The 24,852-nt window shown below is 51.3% G+C and overlaps 1 protein-coding gene across 1 annotated transcript in view; it reads right to left on the reverse strand.

Annotated features, from left to right (window-relative positions):
* Positions 1 to 24,852, reverse strand: part of UNC93B1 (unc-93B1 regulator of TLR signaling) — a 235,955-nt gene that overhangs the window by 19,198 nt on the left and 191,905 nt on the right. The window contains exons 9-10 of the mRNA XM_078655492.1: positions 21,322 to 21,504; positions 18,701 to 18,974 (exon numbers count right to left, since the gene is read on the reverse strand). Coding sequence (XP_078511618.1) covers positions 18,701 to 18,974; positions 21,322 to 21,504 — 457 coding nt within the window. The remainder of the gene's footprint in view (positions 1 to 18,700; positions 18,975 to 21,321; positions 21,505 to 24,852) is intronic.

The raw sequence follows: 24,852 nt of genomic DNA on the forward strand, positions 1-24,852 counted from the left end.
GCCATGAGGCCGGGTCCAACACTGCTCCTCCAGCAGAAACAAGTGAAGGGTGTCAGTAACAAATGTAATGTTCTCTCAAGAAGCAAGAAATGCAAAGGTGTTCTAAAGCAGCCAGTAATAAGCGCAAAGGAGGCCCCGACAGCAAGAAATGCAAAGTTACTGCCATGGAAACAACCAATCAAAGGGTGCTCCTCTGGTAGCAACAACTGAAAAGGTGCAAGGGTGCTCCCACGGCAGTGACAAGTGCAAGGGTGCTCCCACGTCAGTGACAAGTGCAAGGGTGCTCCCACAGAAGTGACAAGTGCAAGGGTGCTCCAACGGAAGTGACAAGTGCAAGGGTGCTCCCAGGCAGTGACAAGTGCAAGGGTGCTCCCATGGCAGTGACAAGTGCAATGGTGCTATCACGGAAGTGACAAGTGCAAGGGTGCTCCCACGGCAGTGACAAGTGCAAGGTTATCCCACGGCAGTGACAAGTGCAAGGGTGCTCCCACGGAAGTGACAAGTGCAAGGGTGCTCCCACGGCAGTGACAAGTGCAAGGGTTCTCCCACGGAAGTGACAAGTGCAAGGGAGCTCCCACGGAAGTGACAAGTGCAAGGGTGCTCCCACGGCAGTGACAAGTGCAAGGGTGCTCCCACGGCAGTGACAAGTGCAAGGGTGCTCCCACGGAAGTGACAAGTGCAAGGGTGCTCCCACGGCAGTGACAAGTGCAAGGGAGCTCCCACGGAAGTGACAAGTGCAAGGGTGCTCCCACGGCAGTGACAAGTGCAAGGGTGCTCCCACGGAAGTGACAAGTGCAAGGGTGCTCCCACAGCAGTGACAAGTGTCAGGGTGCTCCCACGGCAGTGACAAGTGCAAGCATGCTCCCACGGAAGTGACAAGTGCAAGTTTGCTCCCACGGCAGTGACAAGTGCAAGGGTGCTGCCACGGAAGTGACAAGTGCAAGGGTGCTCCCACGGCAGTGACAAGTGCAAGGGTGCTCCTACGGAAGTGACTAGTGCAAGGGTGCTCCCATGGAAGTGACAATTGCAAGCGTGCTCCCACAGCAGTGACAAGTGCAAGGGTGCTCCCACGGCAGTGACAAGTGCAAGGGTGTTTCCACGGAAGTGACAATTACAAGGGTGCTCCCACGGAAGTGACAAGTGCAAGGGTGCTCCCACGGAAGTGACAAGTGCAAGGGTGCTCCAATGGCAGTGACAAGTGCAAGGGTGCTCCGATGGCAGTGTGTTAGAAATGGGATCCCTGGTTGGCCGAGGCTTTTGCCAAGGCCAGGCAGAAATCACCATTTCTAGTTAGGGTAGGGAAGTCACCCGCCAAGACAACCCCTGCTCACCCCCTTGGTAGCTTGGCACGAGCAGTCAGGCCTATCTCGGAGGTCATGTGTACAGCATTTGCGCACGCACCCCCAGCAACAACCTTCCGGGCCCCCCCACAAAGGGACTCCACACAAGATATATATGAAAATAGCTTTTTGTATTAAAAAGGACACATAGGAACACATACCTTACAGGGTGCCAGAGGCACGGGCAGGATTTACAAGGGAAAATATACAGGACAGGGCCATGGGACCACTGCCAGGGATATGCACATGATGGAGTTGGCATTTAGAACATATAACAACTGGGAGTTTCCTCGAACTAGGACTAGAACACATAATCACCAGGAGCTTAGCATTAGAATACGTCACGCCCCGGGGTTTCATAGGACTAGCAATAGAACTCACTCTAACCAGTATCAACATACATGAGGCAAGGTTATACAGGAGGGAAGGAATGACAAAGTACATAACACAATAGAGGCATCATCAGAAGGCAACACGTAATACTCTCAGAGTCACAATTAACATTAATCAATACTTCCAGCAGGCAATGTCACGATGTTCAGGGCAGGCTGCAGGTAGCCAACAATACCTAAACGGGGCAGCTGCCCACGAAGTGCTGGGCAGCTGTAGAGCAAGGATGGGGCCATTGTGGGAGCCTCGCAGGCTCTGAAGGAAAAGGCGCCAAACGGTGGAACCTCTCGGGCTCGAGAATAACTGGGCGGAGCCTCGCAGGGCTCGGGACACTGGGCCACGTGGGAGCCTCTCGGGGCTCAGGGGGCAAGGACAGGGTGGAGCCTCCTCTGGGCTCGGGGGGGTAAAATATAGATGGAGCCTCTCGGGGCTCAGAGGCCAGGAATGCCGATGGGGCCTCTCGGGGCTCGGAGGCCAGGAATGCCGATGGAGCCTCTCGGGGCTCGGGGGTAAAACTGTGGCAGGCGGGGTCCCCTTCGGGGGACCCGGCATCACTTGGGGCCCCAGGGGCCGTGACTGAGCCTAGCGGGGCCCAGGGACAGAGCTGCGGGCAGGCGGGGCCCCCCCTCGGGGGACCCGGCATCACTGGGGGCCCCGCGGGCCTCTAAACGCATGGCGCTCGTGCTGGAGGGGAGGGGCGGGCACCGACAATGTGCCCCGAAGCCCCGCCTCCCCTCCGGCAGCACTCACCGGTCGACGGGCCGGCACGCCGGTCTCTCCTCGCTCTCTGGGGCTCCCTCTCGCTCCTGGGGGCCCGGGGGGGAAGCAGCAGTCTTCTGGGGGACGCAGGGGCGCGGAGTAGGCTCCCGCCGCTCCCTGCATGCTCGGCTCTCACTTCTCCGCCTCTGCAGCTCCCCGGGCCGCCGGCCAATCAGAGCGCGGCCCGGGGAAACGTCATCAGCACAGCCCGGGCCGGCAGCCAATCAGAGCACGGCCCGGGGGCGGGCCTCACGAGGGATCCCGGGCTGCGGCGGTGAACTTGGGGGGGAAATTGACGAGGGCCAGGCTCCCTCGATAAGGGCAGCAATGACGGGGCAAGCGAGGTAGGCACTCGCTGGGGGCTCGGGCCCCCTCCCACGAACGGGCAAATGCCGGGTGGGCACCGGCTGGTAGAATATAGCGCTCCCAGCGCTAGGAGCAGGAAGGCAGCGCCCCAAGGCGCTAGGACAGCAGGAAAGCGCTCCCAAGCGCTAGAAGCATGAATGAAACGCCCCAAGGTGCTAGGATAGCAGGAAAGCGCTCCCAAGCGCTAGGGCCATAGATAGCAGAGTCCAAAGGAAGTCCAGGATCCCAGTAGTCCAGGAGCAGGGCAGGGCTCAGGGAGGCAAGCCCTTCCCCTGAGCCCAAGCAGCAGCATGCCCCTGGCAGGATTCGGTCAGGACAAGCAGGCAAGAGAGAGAGAAGAGGGCTCACCCTCCTTTTATACAGGAGATCTCTTTGTCTGAAAAGGGGCAGGCAGGGTGAGAACCAGCTAGAACTGGTTGTAAGGAATTTCTTGTTACTGGCCAGGCTACGGACACCAGACGCACCCCTGGGGGGGGGGGGTGGAGCCAGCATTGTGGGGGCAAGCCCAGCTCCATACAGGATACAGGCACAGCCCCTCCCTCACATCAGCATGTTACTTTCTCCATTCACCACCGCGGCAGACCCACACAGACTCCTGGAGCCAGGCTCCCCAGCTGGCTTCAGCCAATCACGCGCCAGCATACTTACTGCACACACACACCGATGTCCAGAAGTGGCACTTCCCTTCTAGACACACATATGCTGCATACATCATCTTGCAGCATTCAACCACACGAGTTCACACATACCAGACTCGAGCCTGTACCCCCCATGCACCAGGAACTATCAGGGACACACCCATTCCCCATGCAGTCCTATGGGAGGGCAGGCTTCTCTCATCTACACGCACTCAGAGTGGGAATCACCATCCCCAGGTCACATATAACAAGCACAACTTCAGGGGTGGACCTGCCAGAAGGGCCCAGTCCAACACAGTGACAAGTGCAGGGGTGCTCCCACAGCAGTGACAAGTGCAAGGGTGCTCCCACGGCAGTGACAAGTGCAAGGGTGCTCCTACGGCAGTGACAAGTGCAAGGGTACTCACACGGCAGTGACAAGTGCAAGGATGCTCCCACGGCAGTAACAAGTGCAAGGGTGCTCCCATGGAAGTGACAAGCGCAAGGGTGCTCCCACGGCAGTGACAAGTGCAGGGGTGCTCCTACAGCAGTGACAAGTGCAAGGGTGCTCCCACAGCAGTGACAAGTGCAAGGGTGATCCCACGGCAGTGACAAGTGCAAGGTTGCTCCCTCGGAAGTGACAAGTGCAAGGCTGCTCCCACGGCAGTGACAAGTGCAAGGGTGCTCCCATGGAAGTGACAAGTGCAAGGGTGCTCCAATGGCAGTGACAAGTGCAAGGGTGCTCCCACGGCAGTGACAAGTGCAAGGGTGCTCCCACGGCAGTGACAAGTGCAAGGGTGCTCCCACGGCAGTGACAAGTGCAAGGGTGCTCCCACGGAAGTGATAAGTGCAAGGGTGCTCCCTCGGAAGTGACAAGTGCAAGGGTGCTCCCACGGCGGTGACAAGTGCAAGGGTGCTCCCACAGCAGTGACAAGTGCAAGGGTGATCCCACAGCAGTGACAAGTCCAAGGTTGCTCCCTCGTAAGTGACAAGTGCAAGGGTGCTCCCACAGCAGTGACAAGTGCAAGGGTGCTCCCACGGAAGTGATAAGTGCAAGGGTGCTCCCTCGGAAGTGACAAGTGCAAGGGTGCCCCCAAGCGGTGACAAGTGCAAGGGTGCTCCCACGGCAGTGACAAGTGCAAGGGTGCTCCCAGGGCAGTGACAAGTGCAAGGGTGCTCCCACGGAAGTGATAAGTGCAAGGGTGCTCCCTCGGAAGTGATAAGTGCAAAGGTGCTCCCACGGCAGTGACAAGTGCAAGGGTGCTCCCATGGAAGTGACAAGTGCAAGGGTGCTCCCACGGCAGTGGCAAGTGCAAGGGTGCTCCCACGGAAGTGACAAGTGCAAGGATTCTCCCAGGAAGTGACATGTGCAAGAGTGCTCCCACAGCAGTGACAAGTGCAAGGGTGGTCCCACGGCATTGACAAGTGCAGGGGTGCTCCCACGGAAGTGACAAGTGAAAGGGTGCTCCGACAGCAGTGACAAGTGCAAGGGTGCTCCCACGGAAGTGACAAGTGCAAGGGTGCTCCTACGGAAGTGACAAGTGCAAGGGTGCTCCCACAGCAGTGACAAGTGCAAGGGTGCTCCCACAGCAGTGACAAGTGCAAGGGTGCTCCCACGGAAGTGACAAGTGAAAGGGTGCTCCCACGGCAGTGACAAGTGCAAGGGTGCTCCCACGGAAGTGACAAGTGCAAGGGTGCTCCTACGGAAGTGACAAGTGCAAGGATGCTCCCACGGAAGTGACAAGTGCAAGGGTGCTCTCACGGCAGTGACAAGTGCAAGGGTGCTCCCACGGAAGTGACAAGTGCAAGGGTGCTCCCACGGCAGTGACAAGTGCAAGGGTGCCGCCAAGGAAGTGACAAGTGCAAGGGTGCTCCCACGGAAGTGACAAGTGCAAGGGTGCTCCCACGGCAGTGACAAGTGCAAGGGTGCCGCCAAGGAAGTGACAAGTGCAAGGCTGCTCCCACGGCAGTGACAAGTGCAAGGGGGCTCCCACGGCAGTGGCAAGTGCAAGGGTGCTCCCACGGCAGTGACAAGTGCAAGGGTGCACCCACGGCAGTGACAAGTGCAAGGGTGCTCCCACGGCAGTGACAAGTACAGGGGTGCTCCCACAGCAGTGACAAGTGCAAGGGTGCTCCCATGGCAGTGACAAAAGCAAGGGTGCTCCAGCAGAATTGACAAGTGCAAGGGTGCTCCCACGGCAGTGACAAGTGCAAGGGTGCTCCCACGGCAGTGACAAGTGCAAGGGTGCTCCCACGGAAGTGACAAGTGCAAGGTTGCTCCCACGGCAGTGACAAGTACAAGGGTGCTCCCACGGCAGTGACAAGTACAGGGGTGCTCCCACAGCAGTGACAAGTGCAAGGGTGCTCCCACGGCAGTGACAAGTGCAAGGGTGCTCCCACAGAATTGACAAGTGCAAGGGTGCTCCCACGGCAGTGACAAGTGCAAGGGTGCTCCCACGCCAGTGACAAGTGCAAGGGTGCTCCCACGGAAGTGACAAGTGCAAGGGTGCTCCCACGGCAGTGACAAGTGCAAGGGTGCTCCCATGGCAGTGACAAGCGCCAGGGTGCTCCCACAGCAGTGACAAGTGCAAGGGTGCTCCCAAGGAAGTGACAAGTGCAAGGTTATCCCACAGCAGTGACAAGTGCAAGGGTGCACCCACGGAAGTGACAAGTGCAAGGGTGCTCCCACGACAGTGACAAGTGCAAGGGTTCTCCCTCGGAAGTGACAAGTGCAAGGGTGCTCCCACGGCGGTGACAAGTGCAAGGGTGCTCCCATGGAAGTGACAAGTGCAAGGGTGCTCCAACGGCAGTGACAAGTGCAAGGGTGCTCCCACGGCAGTGGCAAGTGCAAGGGTTCTCCCACAGCAGTGACAAGTGCAAGGGTGATCCCACGGCAGTGACAAGTGCAAGGTTGCTCCCTCGGAAGTGACAAGTGCAAGGCTGCTCCCACGGCAGTGACAAGTGCAAGGGTGCTCGCTCGGAAGTGACAAGTGCAAGGGTGCTCCCACGGCAGTGACAAGTGCAAGGGTGCTCCCATGGAAGTGACAAGTGCAAGGGTGCTCCCACGGCAGTGGCAAGTGCAAGGGTGCTCCCACGGCAGTGACAAGTGCAAGGGTGCTCCCATGGAAGTGACAAGTGCAAGGGTGCTCCCACGGCAGTGGCAAGTGCAAGGGTGCTCCCACGGCAGTGGCAAGTGCAAGGGTGCTCCCACGGCAGTGACAAGTGCAAGGGTGCTTCCACGGAAGTGACAAGTGCAAGAATTCTCCCACGAAGTGACAAGTGCAAGAGTGCTCCCACAGCAGTGACAAGTGCAAGGGTGGTCCCACGGCATTGACAAGTGCAGGGGTGCTCCCATGGAAGTGACAAGTGCAAGGGTGTTCCCACAGCAGTGACAAGTGCAAGGGTGCTTCCATGGCAGCATCAAGTGAGAGTGTGCTCCACCAGCAACAAGTGCAAGGATTCTCAAATGAAGTAAAAAGTGCTCATACTACAGCATCAAGTACAAGGGTGCTTCCTGAAAGTAACAGCAACCACCCACACCCAGCAGGAATTGGAGCAAGCGCACACTCATGCAAAAACAACAACTGATGGACAGAATGCAGAACAATGTCATACATTCACCCCAGTACAGAGATCTGGGCCTAAATCCATTGTTTGTTTGCACTCCACACCACCCCAGGTCAGACATGGCCATATGCAAATCAGCCTTGACCCTGTGCCTCATGGGAACAGTCCAGTCCGAACTGCCAAGCCATGTCTTTCCTAGACCGGAATCAAGCTTTCAAGGACCGGTTTCTGGCTATCAGCCGTCATCAGCCTGGATAGCTTGACCCCAGTGGTGTGGAGAGCATGAGACTCACGTCTGAGCATACCCATCCCACTCGGGGTGACAAATGCAAAAACAACAAGTGCTCCCCTGGCAGCAACAAGCGCAAGGGTACTCTCCTGGCAGCTGCAAGAGTGCTCCGCTGGCAGCAACACGTGCAAGGGTGCTTTCCTGGCAGCTGCAAGTGTGCTTCCCTGGCAGCATCAAGTGCAAGGGTGATGTTCTGGCCGCTGCAAGGGTACTCCCACGGCAGCAACAAGTGCAAGGATGCTCTCCTTGCATCAACAAGTTCAAGGGTGCTCCCCTGGCAGCTGCAAGGGTGCTCCCACAGAAGTGACAAGTGCACGGGTGCTCTCACGGAAGTGACAAGTGCAAAGGTGCTCCCGTGGCAGCAACAAGTGCAAGGGTACTCTCCTGGCAGCTTCTAGGGTGCTCCCCTGGCAGCAACAAGTGCAAGGGTACTCTCCTGGCAGCTGCAAGGGTGCTCCCCTGGCAGCAACAAGTGCAAGGGTGCTCTCCTGGCAACAACAAGTGCAAGGGTGCTCCCCTGGCAGCAACAAGGGCAAAGTTACTCTCCTGGCAGCTGCACGGGTGCTCCCCTGGCAGCAACAAGTGCAAAGGCGCTCCCCTGGCAGCAACAAGGGCAAAGGTTCTCTCCTGGCAGCTGCACGGGTGCTCCCCTGGCAGCAACTAGTGCAAGGGTGCTCCCCTGGCAGCAACAAGTGCTAGGATGCTCTCCTGGCAGCAGCAAGTTCAAGGGTACTCTCCTGGGAGCAACAAGTGCAAGGGTTCTCCCCTGGCAGCAACAGGGGCAAGGGTACTCGCCTGGCAGCTGCAAGTTCAAGGGTGCTCCCCTGGCAGCAACAAGCGCAAGGGTACTCTCCTGGCAGCTGCAAGAGTGCTCCGCTGGCAGCAACACGTGCAAGGGTGCTTTCCTGGCAGGTGCAAGGGTGCTTCCCTAGCAGCATCAAGTGCAAGGGTGATGTTCTGGCAGCTGCAAGGGTACTCCCACGGCAGCAACAAGTGCAAGGATGCTCTCCTTGCATCAGCAAGTGCAAGGGTGCTCCCCTGGCAGCTGCAAGGGTGCTCCCACGGAAGTGACAAGTGCACGGGTGCTCCCCTGGCAGCTGCAAGGGTGCTCCCACGGAAGTGACAAGTGCAAGGGTGCTCCCAAGGCAGTGACAAGTGCAAGGGTGCTCCCACGGCAGTGGCAAGTGCAAGGGTGCTCCCATGGCAGTGACAAGTGCAAGGGTGCTCCCACGGCAGTGGCAAGTGCAAGGGTGCTCCCATGGCAGTGACACGTGCAAGGGTGCTTTCATGGAAGTGACAAGTGCAAGGGTTCTTGATCCCTGCTCCCAACAGAGCTACAAGTGCAAGGGTGCTTTCCCGGCAGCAACAAGGGTGATAATTCAGCAGAAAATATTGCTAAGGCGTTCTGATGGCAGCACCATGAAGCAAGAAGTATAATGGGGCTTGCGGGCATTAACAGGCGCTCGGTGCCCCCACACATGATAGCAATATGTGCAACAGCGCTCTCCTGGCAGCAGCAAGGGCGCTACCTCAGCAGCAGCAGAGGTGCAGCCCTGGTAGCAACAAGTGCAAGTACGCTCTCTTGGCTGCAACAAGGATGGTCCCTCAGCAGGACCAAGGAGGCTTCCCTTGCAGCAACAAGTGCAAGAGTGCCCTCCTGGTAGCAGCACGGGTACTCACCTGATAGCAACAATTGCAAAAGGTGCTCGCCAGCATCAGGAGCAAGCGCGCTTCCCAATCAGCAACAAGTGTAAGGGTGCACACCTGGCAGCAACAAGAGCAAAGTCGCTGTCCTGGCAGCAGCAAGTGTATGGGTGTGCACCAGCAGCAACAATTTCTCCTGGCAGCAGCAAGGGAGCTTCCTTAGCAGCAGGAAGGGTCCTTTTCTGGCAGCAAGAGTTCAATGTGGCTCCCCCGGAGTCAACACGTGCAAGGGTGTGCACCCGCAGCAACAATTTTGAGGGTTCTCTCCAGGCAGCAGCAGGGCGCTCCCTCAGCAGCAGGAAGTTTACTTTCCTGGAAGCAGCAAGTGCAATGGTGCTTCCGTGGCAGGAATAAGAGCAATGCCACTCTCCTGGCAGCAGCAAGGGTCATTCCTCAGAAACAGCAAGGGAGCCCCATGGCAGCTACAAGTGCTTTGGTTACCTCCTGGCAGTAGCAAGTGCAATGGTGCTCTTCTGGCGGCAGTAAGTGCAAAGGGTGCTCTCCTGGAAGCGACACGTTCACGGGTGCTCTGCTGGCAGATGCATTGGTACTCCCTCAACAGCAGCAAGGGTGCTCCCCTGGAAGCAACAAGTGCAATGGTGCTATCCCGGCAGCAACAAGAGGTCATCCTTGTAGAGAGGTGTGGCTCACTGGTTAGAGGCGGCAGACCTGTAAGCAGAGAACGGCCCGGGACCAGGGTTCAATTCCCGACGCGGCAGGGTCTTGGACCAGGGTCAACGGACTTGATAATTCTCGCCTCAGTGCCTACTCTAACCAGGGAACTCATTCGGTAACTCTGGGCATTAAGCTTGCCTCATCTCTACAACGGCCCCCCACAGACGCCGGGGATGCCTGGTTTCACCCTGGAGATACCCAGAAAGGGACCATCTCACAGGGAAAACCAGGACGGGTTCCCCAGCGGTCTACAGCGCCAGGACACTCGGGTAGAGTAACAGTGCGCTTTACAAGTATCCCACATCTACATCATCATCTTGAACTTTTTGCCTTCCTCCTGTATTTTGTCTGACCTGAGGAGTGCTCTACCAGCAGCAGCAAGGGCACTCCCGCTGCAGCAGCAAGGATGCATTCCTGACAGTACCAAGTGCAAGAATGCTCTCCTGGCTGCAGCAAGGGTGCTTCAGTGGCAGCAAAAAGTGCAAGGGTACTCTTCTGGCAGCTGCAAGGGTGCTCCCCTGGCAGAAACAAGTGCAAGGGTGCTCCCCTGGCAGCAACAAGTGCAAGGGTACTTTTCTGGCAGCTGTAAGAGTGCTCCCCTGGCAGCAACAATTGCAAGGGTACTCTTCTGGCAGCTGTAAGGGTGCTCCCCTGGCAGCAACAAGTGCAAGGGTACTCTTCTGGCAGCTGTAAGGGTGCTCCCCTGGCAGCAACAAGTGCAAGGGTACTCTTCTGGAAGCTGTAAGGGGGCTACCCTGGCAGCAACAAGTGCAATGGCGCTTCCCCGGCAGCAACAAGAGCAAGAGTGCTCTACCAGCAGCAGGAAGGGCACTCTCTCTGCAGCAGCAAGGGTGCTCTCCTGACAGCAACAAGTGCAAGAATGCTCTCCTGGCTGAAGCAAGGGTGCACCCGTGGCAGCAACAAGTGCAAGGGTACTCTTCTGGCAGCTGTAAGGGTGCTCCCCTGGCAGCAACAAGTGCAAGGGTACTCTTCTGGCAGCTGTAAGGGTGCTCCCCTGGCAGCAACAAGTGCAAGGGTACTCTTCTGGCAGCTGTAAGGGTGCTACCCTGGCAGCAACAAGTGCAATGGCGCTTCCCCGGCAGCAACAAGAGCAAGAGTGCTCTACCAGCAGCAGGAAGGGCACTCTCTCTGCAGCAGCAAGGGTGCTCTCCTGACAGCAACAAGTGCAAGAATGCTCTCCTGGCTGAAGCAAGGGTGCACCCGTGGCAGCAACAAGTGCAAGGGTACTCTTCTGGCAGCTGTAAGGGTGCTCCCCTGGCAGCAACGTGTGCAAGGGTGCTCTCCTAGCAACAACAAGTGCAAGGGTGTTCTCCTGACATCAACACGTGCAAGAATGCTCTCCTGACAGCAGCAAGTTCAAGGGTTGCTCCCCTGGGAGCAACAAGTGCAAGGGTGCTCTCCTGTCAGCTACAAGGGTTCTCCCCTGGCAGCAACAATTGCAAGGGTACTCACCTGGCAGCTGCAAGTTCAAGGGTGCTCTCCTTGCAGCAACAAGTGCAACTTAATCTACCCGTGCCTAACAAAAATGAATGTGTCCTCATGTAACGCAACTGGTGCTCGTGCAAAGCGCTCTGATAACCTTGAGACCCATTCAGACACTCTCGCACCACCTCACAGGCCCACTAACACACTCTTGCAGCCACCCGCAGACTCACTTTCACAGACCCACTGAGAAACACACACACACACTAACAGAACTACTCAGATACCTATACACCCACTCACAGACCCACTCAGACACTGACACATCCATTCACAGACCCACTCATAGACTCACACGCCAACTCACACACCCACTCACAGACCCACTCAAACACGTGCACTCAATCACAGACCAACTCAGACACTCACACACCCACTCAGACACTCATAAAGCCACTAAAAGACCCACAGACACTCACAGACCCATTGACACACAAACACTCACAGACCCACTCAGCCACAAGCATCCACTCACAGACCCACTCGTTCATGTTCCTACTCCCACACCCATACAGACAGACATGCACCTACTCACAGACCCACTGAGACAATCACACAGCCATTTGCACACCCACTCAGACACTGTCACACCTGCTCACAGACACATTCATACAGTGTTACACCCACTCACAGACTCACTCAGACACTCTCATACCCACTCAAAGACCCGCTGACTCTTGCACTTACACAATGACAACACTCAGACACTTATGCACTCACTCACATACTAACTCAGACACTCATGCAGCCACTCACAGAGCGACTAGCACACTGACGCATCCAGTCAGATACATACAGTCATTCATACAGTTGGGAATCCTTTATGTGTTTCTGTGCACTGAATGTGTGCATTTGCTTTGCAGATTTGCGATGGATTGAACAACTGATTAAAAAAGAAAATTAACCAATGTTTGAGAAACAGCTCTAAGAAGATCCTTTGTGTTTGATGTGTGTAGATGATAACTACACATAAAACAGGATGCAGTCATTCATGTTAAGGAACATCCTGTTGCATTTCTCTGTGCAATGAACTCAGTCCCTTCTATATATATCCTCCATGTCAAAGCATAAATTGATGTTGCAGATGGAGCCCATGTTGTGGTCTCTGAGGATTGCAGAAACAGTTTTATTGACATGTTTCCTGCCTTTAGATATATGTGGACAGAATTTGTTTGACCCCTTCCATTTCTTTCTTTGGAAAATGTTAGAGTACACCAATGCAGTGTGAGTGAAACGTGCCATTAATTGACCAAGCTACCCTTCATTAGGATTTCCAGTCCTACCCCAGTAAGTTTGCCACGGTCATTGCCACCACAGTGCACAATCATGAGGTCTTGATGTTGGCTATCTGCAGTGCTTTCAACCAAAGGCAGCAAATGATGCCACTTTAGCCATCTCTGGCCACCCCAAATATTCTCACATTAGGCAGACCCAAGCCCCTATCAATGTCCTCTTTCTGGCAGACTCTCTGGCCCAAAACACAAAGCTATGACCCACAAATCACACTTTCGCCATTTTTATGGTAAGGAGGAGTAGCACACAAGAGAAAGCTATTGCTAAATGAGACAGGCTTGAAAATTAAAGGCAGTTAAAATGGAGGACAGGACCTATTTGATAAAAATAACACATTTTATTGGATTGGATGGACCTAAAATTAGGTAGTGATTTTGAAAGAGAGGAGTTGGCCTAACAGCTAGTGGGGTCGACCTAAAATCTGGTGAACTGGGTTTGAATCTTGGTAAAGACGTGCAACATCCTGTGATTCGGGGCAAATCACTTAATCTCCCCGTGCCTACCAAAAATGAATGTGGCCTCATGTAAAGCAACTGGTGCTTGTGTAAAGTGCTCTAATACCCAATACCTTCGGATCAAGTTTGTGCTACATAAAACTCTGCAAAAAAAAGAAATGTAAGTAGATAGGTGATTAGGTCTGGAAAACCTTTCAAAAACGTACGGTATTTAGGATATGCTTATATTTCTAAACAGTCAACCACACCTGCTACAGTTGAATTTGAAGCTAGGATGTTGCTTATAGAATGTGTTGTGAACTTTTGACCTACAAGTACAAGAGAGTGTTCAAAAGGGGGTTGCTATGGAAACTGAGCTAAAACAGAGTTGGCAAGAGTTCTAAATAGTCTGCACTTTCGAAGTTGAAAGCAGAGTGGTTTAGACACATTGTTTATTATAAAAAATGTATTTTCTAAATCACTACTACCTTAAAAATTAAAATGCAAATGCAAAGTGGTACAATTTTAAATGGTTTAACAGGCTCCCATATTGATTTGTAAATCCGTCGCAAAGTTACATGGAGTGTCAGACTGCACGTCACAACAGATTTGCTTTTTAACAGGAGACTAAGAAAGAGTTAAAATGAACTTACCACTGAGAAGTGGAATAACAAACAAAACAAGCATTGGCATAGCCAATAGGTCTCCCCTTTGGGACCTTATAAGTGTTCGATATTGTTCTTAGTAAAGCACTTTCACTCACCTCCTGGATCTTTTATGTGCATTTAAAAAAACTCTTAAACACATAGACGCACAGATAGACAAACACAAACGTGCAAGCACAGAAATATAGAAACATGCATGCACAGATAGACATGCACACATTTGGAAACACCGTCACCTGCAACCGCATACACTGATAGATGCACCCACAAAAGCATACATATACACACTCATGCACACATACGCATGCAAGCAGGAGCACATACAAACACAGACACACACATAGAAATGCATATAGCAAGTATGCACATACATATACAGCACTACCAAGAGCAGATACATTTACACACAAACGCATGCAGATATACAAGCACACACAGGCACTCCTACATACCTATGCAAATGTGCACACTCAGACACGCAGGCATGCACGCGCACACATACACGCACACACTTGTGTCTCGTCTCACCCCTGTGAGGGTGCTTCAATGAAATGTTTATTTTAAACCATTGAAAAATGCAAGCATTTGAAGTGCTCTGACTGGGGCAACGAGCAGGTGGAAGCAGCCTTGATGTGGAAGTGGTGTGGGAGGCGGATGCAAGTAAGGACAGGGAGGACTGACTTTGCCCTTTTAGACCATGCACTCTAATAGAGCATGACAACAGAGTTGGAGGGGTGTCCAAGGGGCGTGAGGCTGTGGCAAAGAGGAGGGGTCGGGCGGGTGGTAGGGTTGGAGGAAGGTCTAATGGCAGTGGCTTTCGCAGTCACTTAACACCTTTCTCTAAAAACCTATACAATTGTAGAAATACACTGCGTGAAACGTGCTTTTAAATTGGACAACGTAACTCCGTGCAACGTCTGAAAAATTAAAGTTTGCTAATGTGAGCAGATAAAGGCAACTGTCCGATTGTAACTGGTGTAGTGCTTAGTGAGGTGTGTCAACAGCAGCAGTGTGTGTGTGGAGGAATGCAAGCGCCTAGAGGTCATTGAGCTTGCATTGCTGTTAATGCTGTATATGTAATGGTCTCTAGGCGCTTGTATGAACAGTGCGCAGGTGAGAGGTCTCGCTCATGGTACTGTATGCACTGGTATGATTATTGTGTGATGCTGATAACTAATTATTAGCACTGCCTCTAGGTGCGTGTATGAACAGGATGCTGGTGAGAAGTAATGATTTATTTGCATTGCAGTCTCAATGCACCGTAGGCACTTGTATGGTAAGCGTATGGTGTTGAGAAGTACCAAATGATTAGCGCTGCATATCGAAAGGACACTTGGCGCTTGAGTGAAATGCGTGCTACGAGAGTCACCGATTAATTAGCCCTGAAACTGAATGTCCTCTACGGGCAGGTACGAATTGTGTGTTGGTGATAGGTAGAGAATTTTAATATTTTCACGGAGTCTTATAAAGCTCAAACTTGACCCGAAGCACCAACTGCACATTCATTTTTGTTGTTGTTGGGCACAGGGATTTGCCCAGAATCACAGGATGTTGAGCGTCCTTGCCGAGACTCGGAACCGGCTCCCCAGCTTCAAGTTTGATTGCTCTAGCCATTAGGCCACATCCTCTTCCCTATCGGACTGCTTACCGGACAGAGGTACTGAGTGACAGGCAAGCTGAAAGGCCTCTTGGAGCCTTTAAGAAATCGGTAGTGGTGAGAGCTGCTCAGTTATCAGCAGTTCAAACAGAATGGCCTCTAGGCGCTTGTTTGAGCTGGGTGCTGTGCGATAGATCAGATTATTACCCAAATAATTTGAACATGCTTCCTCTACCACACAAGGATGATAGCCTGAGACCGGGAACACAACAGTAGCCAAGCCTGTGACCATGGGGTCAAACTCATGTTCCAGCACTTGGGCAGGAGTATGGCCGTCTGTCCGATTCAATGGAACGTGCTTGTGGAGCAGAGGTCTTCACACTGGGTGAGTTGGAGGGGTGTCCAAGGGGTGTGAGGCTGTGGCAAAGAGGAGGGGGCAGGCGGGTGGTAGGGTTGGGGGAGGTCTAATGGTGGGGGCTTTCACAGTCACTTAACACCTCTCTCTAAAAACCTATACAATTGTAGAAATACACTGCGTGAAACGTACTTTTAAATTGGACAATGTAACGTCTGAAAAATTAAAGTATGCTAATGTGAGAAGATAAAGGCAACTGTCCGATTAAAATACCTGGATGTAATACACTTGCATCCCTCACAAATCCTTTTTCAGGAAACAGGCAAGAAAGAAAAGAGCGGAAGTGAAATCAGAGCGAGGCCAACAAAGGGAGGGTTAGGGCTCCTTAATGGAGCAGGGAGGGGAGGTGGGAGGCTCTTCTTAGTGCTTAGTGAGGTGAATCCACAGAAGCACTGTGTGTGGGTGAATGCAGCGTGTGCTGCAAAGCGGCCGCGAAAGTGAAAGAGCCTGAATAAAGCTGACGAGGAGGGAGGGGGAGAAGGGAGGAGGGAGTGCGAGATGAGAAAGGCAGATGGCAAAGACAACGAAGAAACAGCAAAGCAGGCAGAGAAAAAGGCAAACAAGCGGAGTGACGGACAAGGAGGGAGGGGGAGAAAGGAGGGGGAGTGCGAGATGAGAAAGGCAAATGGCATAGACAATAAAGAAACAGCAAAGCAGGCAGAGAAAAGGGAAAACAAGCAGAGTGACGGGGCAGAGAGATGCTGCGAAAGTGAAAGAGCCTGAATAAAGCTGACGAGGAGGGAGGGGGAGAAGGGAGGGGGGAGTGCGAGATGAGAAAGGCAGATGGCGGCTGTGAGCGTTCACGCGCACATGCACGCAAGCTTTAGGCCAGGAAAAACTTGTGGGTAGCACTTTGAAAAGCCCCTTACTAAAAGTCGAGCAGCAACGCATGCGCTGCTCTAGGCTCGACCTAAAAATGAAAGGAAGATTACGATACACTCTTCAGGAAAGGAAGTTTTTAGGTAACCGAAATGTAAGACCTCAGTGCTAGATTGAGTTGTTTGAGATCTGGGTGACCGAGCTATTCCTCATGCTGAGATAGAAGATCTGTGTTCAGTGGAAGTTTCTGGTGCGGGTGCACTCACACCTCTAAAAGCATGGAGTACCATTCTTGTCTCACCCACATTGGTGCCACCAGAATCAGCAGCATGCACTGCCTCAGAGCTAGAATGGCAACAGCATAGAGTGAACCAGGAACAGGAGCAGAGAGTGCAGCTGAATGGTTGGGAGATGACAAAGCGGGGGAGAAGAATGAAAGCGGTGGAAGAGTATAAAGAGAGTGCAAGAATGATATCAAAGCACAACATTGCATCAGGTGAGGCATGGCTTTTCCTCTGCAAGGCGACAACCATGAGCTATGTGCACAGACCTAGGAAGAACAAGAAGCAGGATGTGCACTCCCATGGAGTGCTACATGAAGCATCAATGTTTAAAAAAAGAAAAGAGAACACTAGTTCCTGCACCCGGGTGGAACAAATACAGACTAGGGAGAAAAGCCACAAATAAACAGCAGGTAACTGGAATTGACGAGAAAACCATCTAATGATGAGCACGGTCTGAATCATGATAGAATTGTTGGAAGGGCTGTCTTGGACAGACAGCTGAAGCCGTCTGTAGAGACATTTCTGATTAATTTCAAAGCAACGGTGGCACAGCATTATGATCTATGCACTTCATTTATACATTGGAACAAATGACCTGGTACATACACTGACTGTCTGTCTCCCCCATCACCATAATACCAGTGCCAAGAGTCTATGACCATCCAACCAGCACTTATCCAACATGGAAGTCGGTTACTGGGCATCCTTGCACCAGACTTTGTAACCTGCACCTTATTCAAAATGGAGACCGATTACTGGACATCCTTGTACCAAACTCTCTAACCTGCACCTTATACAACATGGAGGCTAATTACTGGGCATCCTTGTTCCAAATTCTGTAACCTGTACCCTATTTAACATGGAGGCCAATTAACTGGGTGTCCTTGTCTCAGACTCTCTAACCTACACCTTATCCAACATGGATGCCAGTTACTGGAAGTCCTTCTACCAGACGCGGTTACCTGGACCTTATTCAACATGGAGGCCATTTACTGGGCAGCCTTGTCCTAGACGCCGGAACATCTTGCATCCTAGCCTGGCAGTAGAACACATGCCCGTTGGTACCTAAATCCCTGAGTACCAAACTCTTTACATGGATGTTGTGCAAAGGAATTGTGACCACAAGGGCACTGATCAAGGAATAAGGGACAATAGTGGACACCTCACGTCCGATTAGATTCAACCTACCCTTTATTTCCTCAGGCAGCATGTTATATCAACTGCTTCTTTGGTGCTTCGTAGTTGCAGTAAGAGGTCATTGCTACACTTTAAAACATTCCAAAAATAAACAAATCTAAATACTGATGAGCCAATGTCATTTTTATGAGGAATGTATGATGTTACAACACATACCATTACAATGCATACATTACATCACTTTAAGGTAAGGGTTGGATAGTATAGGGGTAATAATAACTATTCTAACTCCAGTGAGTGCAACAGTAGGGTAAGTGTTGGATAGTGTAAGTGTAAAAATTACTATTCTAACTCCAGTGAGTGCAACAGTAGGGTAAGTGTTGGATAGTGTAAGGGTAAAAATTACTATTCTAACTCCAGTGAGTGCAACAGTAGGGTAAGTGTTGGATAGTGTAAGGGTACTATGCATTGTAATGGTATGCATTGTAATGACTTGCGATGTAATGCCTGCGTTGTAGTGACATGCGATGTAATGCCTGCGTTGTAATGACATACGATGTAAAGGATGTTGCGATGTAATGACTGCTATGTAAAGGTAGTGCGATGCAATGGCTGCATTGTAAAGGTTGTTCCCTTTTATGAGGCACTCATGTGCCTTGTGAATTGATCTGAATGAGTATTTCATGCATGCGTAATGTTTCTTGCCGAGCTATCCGCACTGGTAAGTGTTCTGTTGCCACAAGGTGGGAGTTGTGTAAGGAACGCGCATGGTAAGCCACCTCCAGCTTGGGTGTCCATGCTCCTCCCGCCACCATGTCTTCCCAACATACAATAACCACTACTTACTGCTCAAAGAAGTCTTGTTCAAGGCACTGCCTATCCCCCACACCACTGCAAACAGGTAGATGAAGGGGTTTTGGTTTGGGTTCCGGGGCGTGGGCGACCAGCAGAAGAGGACGATGATGAGGATGGCGTGGATAGCTGCACCTGAAAGCAGGGACACCTGGCGCGGCAGCTTCAGCATGGAGAGGGACAGGCAGGAGAAGATGGAAGCCGACAGTCCGTAAGCAATGATGATGTACGGCAGGTTCTCCATTCCTATGGTGCAGACACCATAGCACTGTGGAGAAAAGGTCAGCAACATTATTAGGAACGTATAAAGTGCTAAACACCATAAACTAGGCGCTACTGCCAAAACGAGAAGCACCTGTTAAGCCAGATGAGGGTTTAAAGTCTTCTTAACACATTATCTGGCCATGATGTCTCAGATCCTCTGGTGAACAATCCCATCTGTTGCACTGCAGACTAGGTAATGGTTTCCCCCTGCCTTCTCCCTAGCAATCTTGGAGAGTTAGCAACTTGTGATCACTTGACCTCTGAGTTCTGATAGGTATGCATGCAACAAACCATTGCTTTACGTATTGCCGAACCTGACCAAATACAGATTTATGTGTTAGAGTTTTGAACTGGAGGTGGTGGGGGCACTTTCAATATCAGGAAAATATGAACCCTTCCAGGGTAAATAGAAAGAGCTTTAGGTCTCTGCTGAACTTGGAGTTTCTTGGTGCTAGCTTTCTAGATGCTTCCTGGTGCAACCTTCTTGGATGTTGGTTGACGCCATGTCAACACATTCCTATTAATTTATTTATAGACTTTTATATAGCGTGAACATGACCAAGAGGGTATCAGAGTGCTTTACAAAGGGTTGGGTAGAGGAAAAAAGTAGGGCAATACAACATGTTCAAGAACAATACAGGGCGTCACAAAGGAAGTGTGGCTCACTGGTTAGAGCAGGCAGACCCTGAAGCAGAGGTCAGACCCGGGACCAGGGTTCAATTCCCGACGCGGCAGGGTCTTGAGCTCAAATGTCCATGGACTCGATAATTCTCGCTTCGGTGCCTGACCCAATCATGGGTTCACACTCTGCAACTCTGGGCATTAAGCTTGCTTAATCTCCACAACGGCCCCCCTGCGGCGGGATGCCTGGCTTTCACCTTGGGGATGCCCTGCAGGGGCTATCTCACAGGGAAAAGCCAGGACGGGTTCCCAAGGCAAGCGCGGAGATACCCCTTCGGGGGTCGATTCAGGCGCTATATAAGAAACATAATAATAATAATAATAATAATAATAAAGACAAGCTGAGTCAGGTAGACCCAAACAGAGCAAGGCCAAAGAGTCAATGGACAAGACGATGGATAAGATAAAACCACAAGAGACCGGACCAGGTGCTGCGATTACCTTCTCCGCAGCCCTTAAATTCTATCATGCAGGAGGTTGAAGCAAAGGCGGTACTCACACTCCTGGTGCGTCTTAGGAGCTCGGCTGCTCCCAGGCTCCAAGTGCCTCCCTGCCTAACCGTCTGCCTGCGCCCAGTGATACGTCAGTGTTTGCTGCTCATTTACAGCCTGGCCTACAAACTGGCCATAAACCATGTAGCATCCATTGCATTCACACCAGGTATCAGGAATGTTTCTTTAAACAATTGACAGATCTGGGCATAAATGGGTGATGCTCTGTGCACCCAGGGTTTGCTCCATTTTGTGTGTCTTACTTCCATATTTTTCCAGTAAACACTCTTGCAGATTAGGGGGGCATATGTATCAAAAACCATTATTGCGGTTCTCAAATAGCGATTTTTACAGAATCGCTATTTGAGAATCGCAAAACGGGATGTAATAAAATATTTGTGAATATTTTACGATTCCTTGACATTCCCTAATTGCAATTAGCAAATTGTGAATCGCAATTAAGGAATACCTTCCCATTCATTCCTATGGGCTAGGAGGCCCATAGGAAAGAATGGGAAGACATTCTCAATTTGCGATTCGCAATTAGAGAATCGCAAAATGAGAATGCAATTTTAAGGGTGCCAAGGTGTCAAAAGGACACCCTGTTGCACCCCTGAAATATGTATGTGTGCACATGTGGCGCACATGCATGTCCTGAGGGCATGTATGCACATGGCACTTTGAAAAAAGGAAAAAAGTGATTTTTTCAAAGAATTCGCAATTTACCACCAACTGTCAGTTGGTGGTAATTTGCGATTTCTTATGCCAAATTCGCACAACTTAGGTGCTTTCTACATCGCATTTAAGGAATCGCAATTTGCGATTCCTTAAATGCAATCGCAAAATAGAGAATCACAATTTAGCGATTCTCTAATTTGTGATGCCCTTTTGGGATGATACATCCCAAAAGGCCTTTTCCCGTTCGCAAACGGGCCGATTCTGAGAATCGGTCCGTTTGTGAACGGGAAAAGGGCTTGATACATATGCCCCACTGTTTTCACCCATTTTAGCGCCGGCACTAAAGTGTCAACGACCAGTGAGCGTTAATTGCAGTTTTGTTTCCCTTTCTAATGTCTAACCAGTCTATAAACAGCTCCAGAATGAGCTTGCATAGACCCCAGGTCAATGGATATTGAACATTCTCTCCATCAGTTCCTTGATCCCACTCCCAGGACCTACCAGGATGAACCCAGTGACCACGAAGAGCACCTCGAAGCCGCTGTAGATGAAGAAGGGGAAGAGATGTCGCAGGCGGTAGTCGCGCATGTGCTTGAAGGGCAACTGGAAGATGTTGCCCCAGCCGATGCTGCGCAGGTCGATCTCTTCGGTTGGGCGGTAGGCGGCGCCGCACAAGACCAGGACCTAAAACAGGGGCAGGAGGTAAAGCAGTTAGATATTTCTCTGCCCAACACTGTCCCAACAAAATAATTTACAACGCTAAAGCTTTCAATTTCCAAGATGTTTGAAGGTTCCATCTTCTTCCTATAAATTCATACACATCTGCCACACTATTACCTCAACATTTTGAGTTTCTTAATATTAACACATCAGGCTCTCTGTCTTCAGAGGACTCATTTTGCATTTATTTTATGTTAAGCAATAAAAATGTGTGACAAGCTAAAGGAAGAACAAAGATCTGCAGAGGGAGAGAGTAAAGAGGAAACATTGGATGGGATTTAGATGCAAAGGACGTGGCAGCAAAGAGTGTCAGACATGTGGTGTGAGCCTGTTCTTGTCCCAGGGGAAATGGGTAGAATGTGCTACTAAGACCACGGTGCCATTCAAGGACCTAAGAAGTAGGAGCTCATTGTAGGCGCAGCCAGCAAAAAGCACCAGTGGAATGCAATGGACCGGAAGCAGCTGCCAATTGGAACTTATTCAATCAATCAGGATTTGTAAAGTGGGGCAAATCCCCCGTGAGGGTCTCAAGGCGCTGGAGTTGCTGCTTGCTTCGTGGTGATCTGTTCATTCAAAAAACAATTGAGGAAGGGTAGAGGCAGTAGTGATAGAATCACCCTCCTGAACGTTATAAATAACCAAAAAGATTCTATCAATGTGAAAAGGTGATTTTTTTATTTTATTTTGTTTGCTCTGTGTCCAATCCAAATGTGCTCTCTTCGTGGGTTGTCGAAGGAGAGCACTATGTGCTTTTAAAATACCCCTCACACACTATGAATCCCATAGTGTCATGCTTCATCATAGGGGTCTTCCCGTCCCTCTACGGGGCGGGGCGAGCTGTTCATTCAAACAGTCAGGTCTTGAGTCGTTTCTTGAATTGCTGGAACGATGGGGCGGTCCTGAGTGCAAGGGAAGGTTGTTACTAGCTTTGGCCACCAGGTGTGAGGAGCAGTGTCCTACATTGTTGTTTCAGTGGATCCCGGGGTGTCTGCGAGCGATTCCACCCATCAGTTTATTATGAGAGATGTTCAAGCCAGAGAATTTATGGGAAGCGTTGAGCCAGAGCAAAGCTAGGGTTTTTTTTTCTATAGAGAGTTTTATATAGCGCAAACTTGGCCCGAAGCTATTAGGTATCAGATCGCTTTACATGGCACCAGCTGCATTACATGAGGACACATTAATTTTTGTTAGCCACATGGAGATTAAGTGATTTGTCCAGAATCACAGGATGTTGCGCGTCCTTGACGAGTCTCGAACCCAGTTTCCCAGATTTGAGGGTGACAGCCCTAGCCGTTAGGCCAACTACTCCCCCTTTGGCACTAAGTGCCAAAACACAAGACAAGACAATAAAATGAATGCCATGATGGGTCAGGAGATGGAGGAGGGGTGAGCAGGAGGGATGCAAGGGCAGGAGGCAGAAATGTCTGACCCAGTGATGTAGGTGGGGAGGTGTGACAGGCTGGTGCCCCTGGTAGGATGACAGTGCAAGCGGTCAAGGGCAGTCACATGTCACACTGCTGTCTCTGCCCCAGTCCTACCTGCTTTTCACACCAGCCAGTTGCAGTCTCATCCCTCTTCCATGGCATGTCATTCTTCCCCTCACTCTCTTTCCTTTCACATTTCTCACAGCTCACCCCGGCTCGTTTTTAGCTTGAGGAGCCAGACATCTAGCTCAAGCCAGGGTCAGGCGTTGATCACCTCTATTTGGTTTTCCCGTTAAGTTGCCCTACACTGCATGCCCAGACAAAAGTACAATAGACCACAGTGCCATCAGCACTCGAGAGGAAACTCATCAAAATACCCCCACGATTGCTTGTGTCCCTGTTCAGAAGGGGTGCGGCCTAGCAATTCTGGCTGGACGGTTCCTGGTAGGGCGAGGAAAAAACTGATTTGCATGTGATTTGCTCACACTGAGCATAAAATGATGGAATACACTCAAAAAAATTGCCAGTGGTCAAGATTAATTCGAGCATTAGATCCATCAAATCTTGTGTTTCACCCAAGAGGAAACAAAACAAGCATATGTACTGCAATAGGTCTCACATTTATGAGAGTTTGAGCTATTGGCATTGTAAATGACAATGCCTTTTATTAATGTGTTGTTTTTAAAACAGATAAATAAGAGGCATTGTCATTTACAATTCCAATAGCTTAAACTATTGCAAAGGCGAGACCTATAGCATTGTGAATGCATGCCATAAAAATTTTAAAAAAAGCATTAGGAGAGAGTGTGTCCTGACTGCAACAGCAGGCAGGACAAAGCTATTTGAGAAAATAGTGCTCAGAGGCTGTAATTAAAGCCTACCGAGTAACAATGCATGTAACAGGGAGTGTCGCCATACGGAGGCAACAAAATGAGACAAGGCGTTTCTTAGGAGGGACTACTAAGCCTCTTGACGAATAAACAGCCACAGTTTACAGTGGACAATGACACAAGCCAATGAAAAATGGGGGTGTGGAGTGGGTGGAGCTTCAAGTCCCAACCTCAATACAGCATGCTTCGCAGTGCATGCGCTGCCCAGGCTCGACCTAAAAAAAGAGGTGATGTGAGGGTCTGCACAAGAGAGGTGTCCAGGCAGAGAGGGTTAGTAGAGGCAATACTTCAGTAGAGGGGGTTAGACGAAGGCAGGACTTCAGGGTGACAGGGTTAGAAGAAGGTTGGACTTGAAGCAGAGAGGGTTAGAAGGCGGGAGTTCAGGCTAAGCTGGCACCCTAGTCACGTAACCAGGCTCTGACGCTTCCAGGAGCTCGCTGCCCCCGCCATTGACATGGTCCTTCAGCTCGGAGAATCTCTGCTGACTCCAAATGCATCTGTTCCACGGCTTTAGGGCAGTGTGACTGGTGCAGCCGCACTGGGCGCTGATCTGGTGGGGGGTGCTCTGTGTTTAACAATAACATACAATTTAAAAGCACCTGCTGCAGAGTGCCTTGAGCGTCCAGCTTTCAGGCAGCAATAAAAATGTGAAGATAACTCTTGTGGTTTATGCCCCTGCTAGAGAGAGGGATCGGAGTTTTGTCTAGTGGCAGCTTTGACTTGCCATAACGTAGCGCAGAGGGTTAAGGTACCTGCTGCAAAGAACAGATCTGTAGTTTATGTGGGTAGCTGAGTGGATTAGTAAAGCCAGCCTATACCAGCGCTTTAAAACACATTAAACGTATGTGAACGAGGTCATATGGACAGATGAGGAGCTCTTCTGCCGGGTGGCAGTGAGGGAATCCGAGGAGGTGGTCATGGGGGGAGGGGGCACCAAAAAAGGCTGTCGCACCAGGCTCTAAAGCCGCCCTTGCCAGCAGCGCTCTGTTTCAAGCCGC

The sequence above is a fragment of the Lissotriton helveticus genome, chromosome 1_1, assembly GCF_964261635.1.
Source record: "Lissotriton helveticus chromosome 1_1, aLisHel1.1, whole genome shotgun sequence".
Taxonomy (NCBI): Eukaryota; Metazoa; Chordata; class Amphibia; order Caudata; family Salamandridae; genus Lissotriton; species Lissotriton helveticus.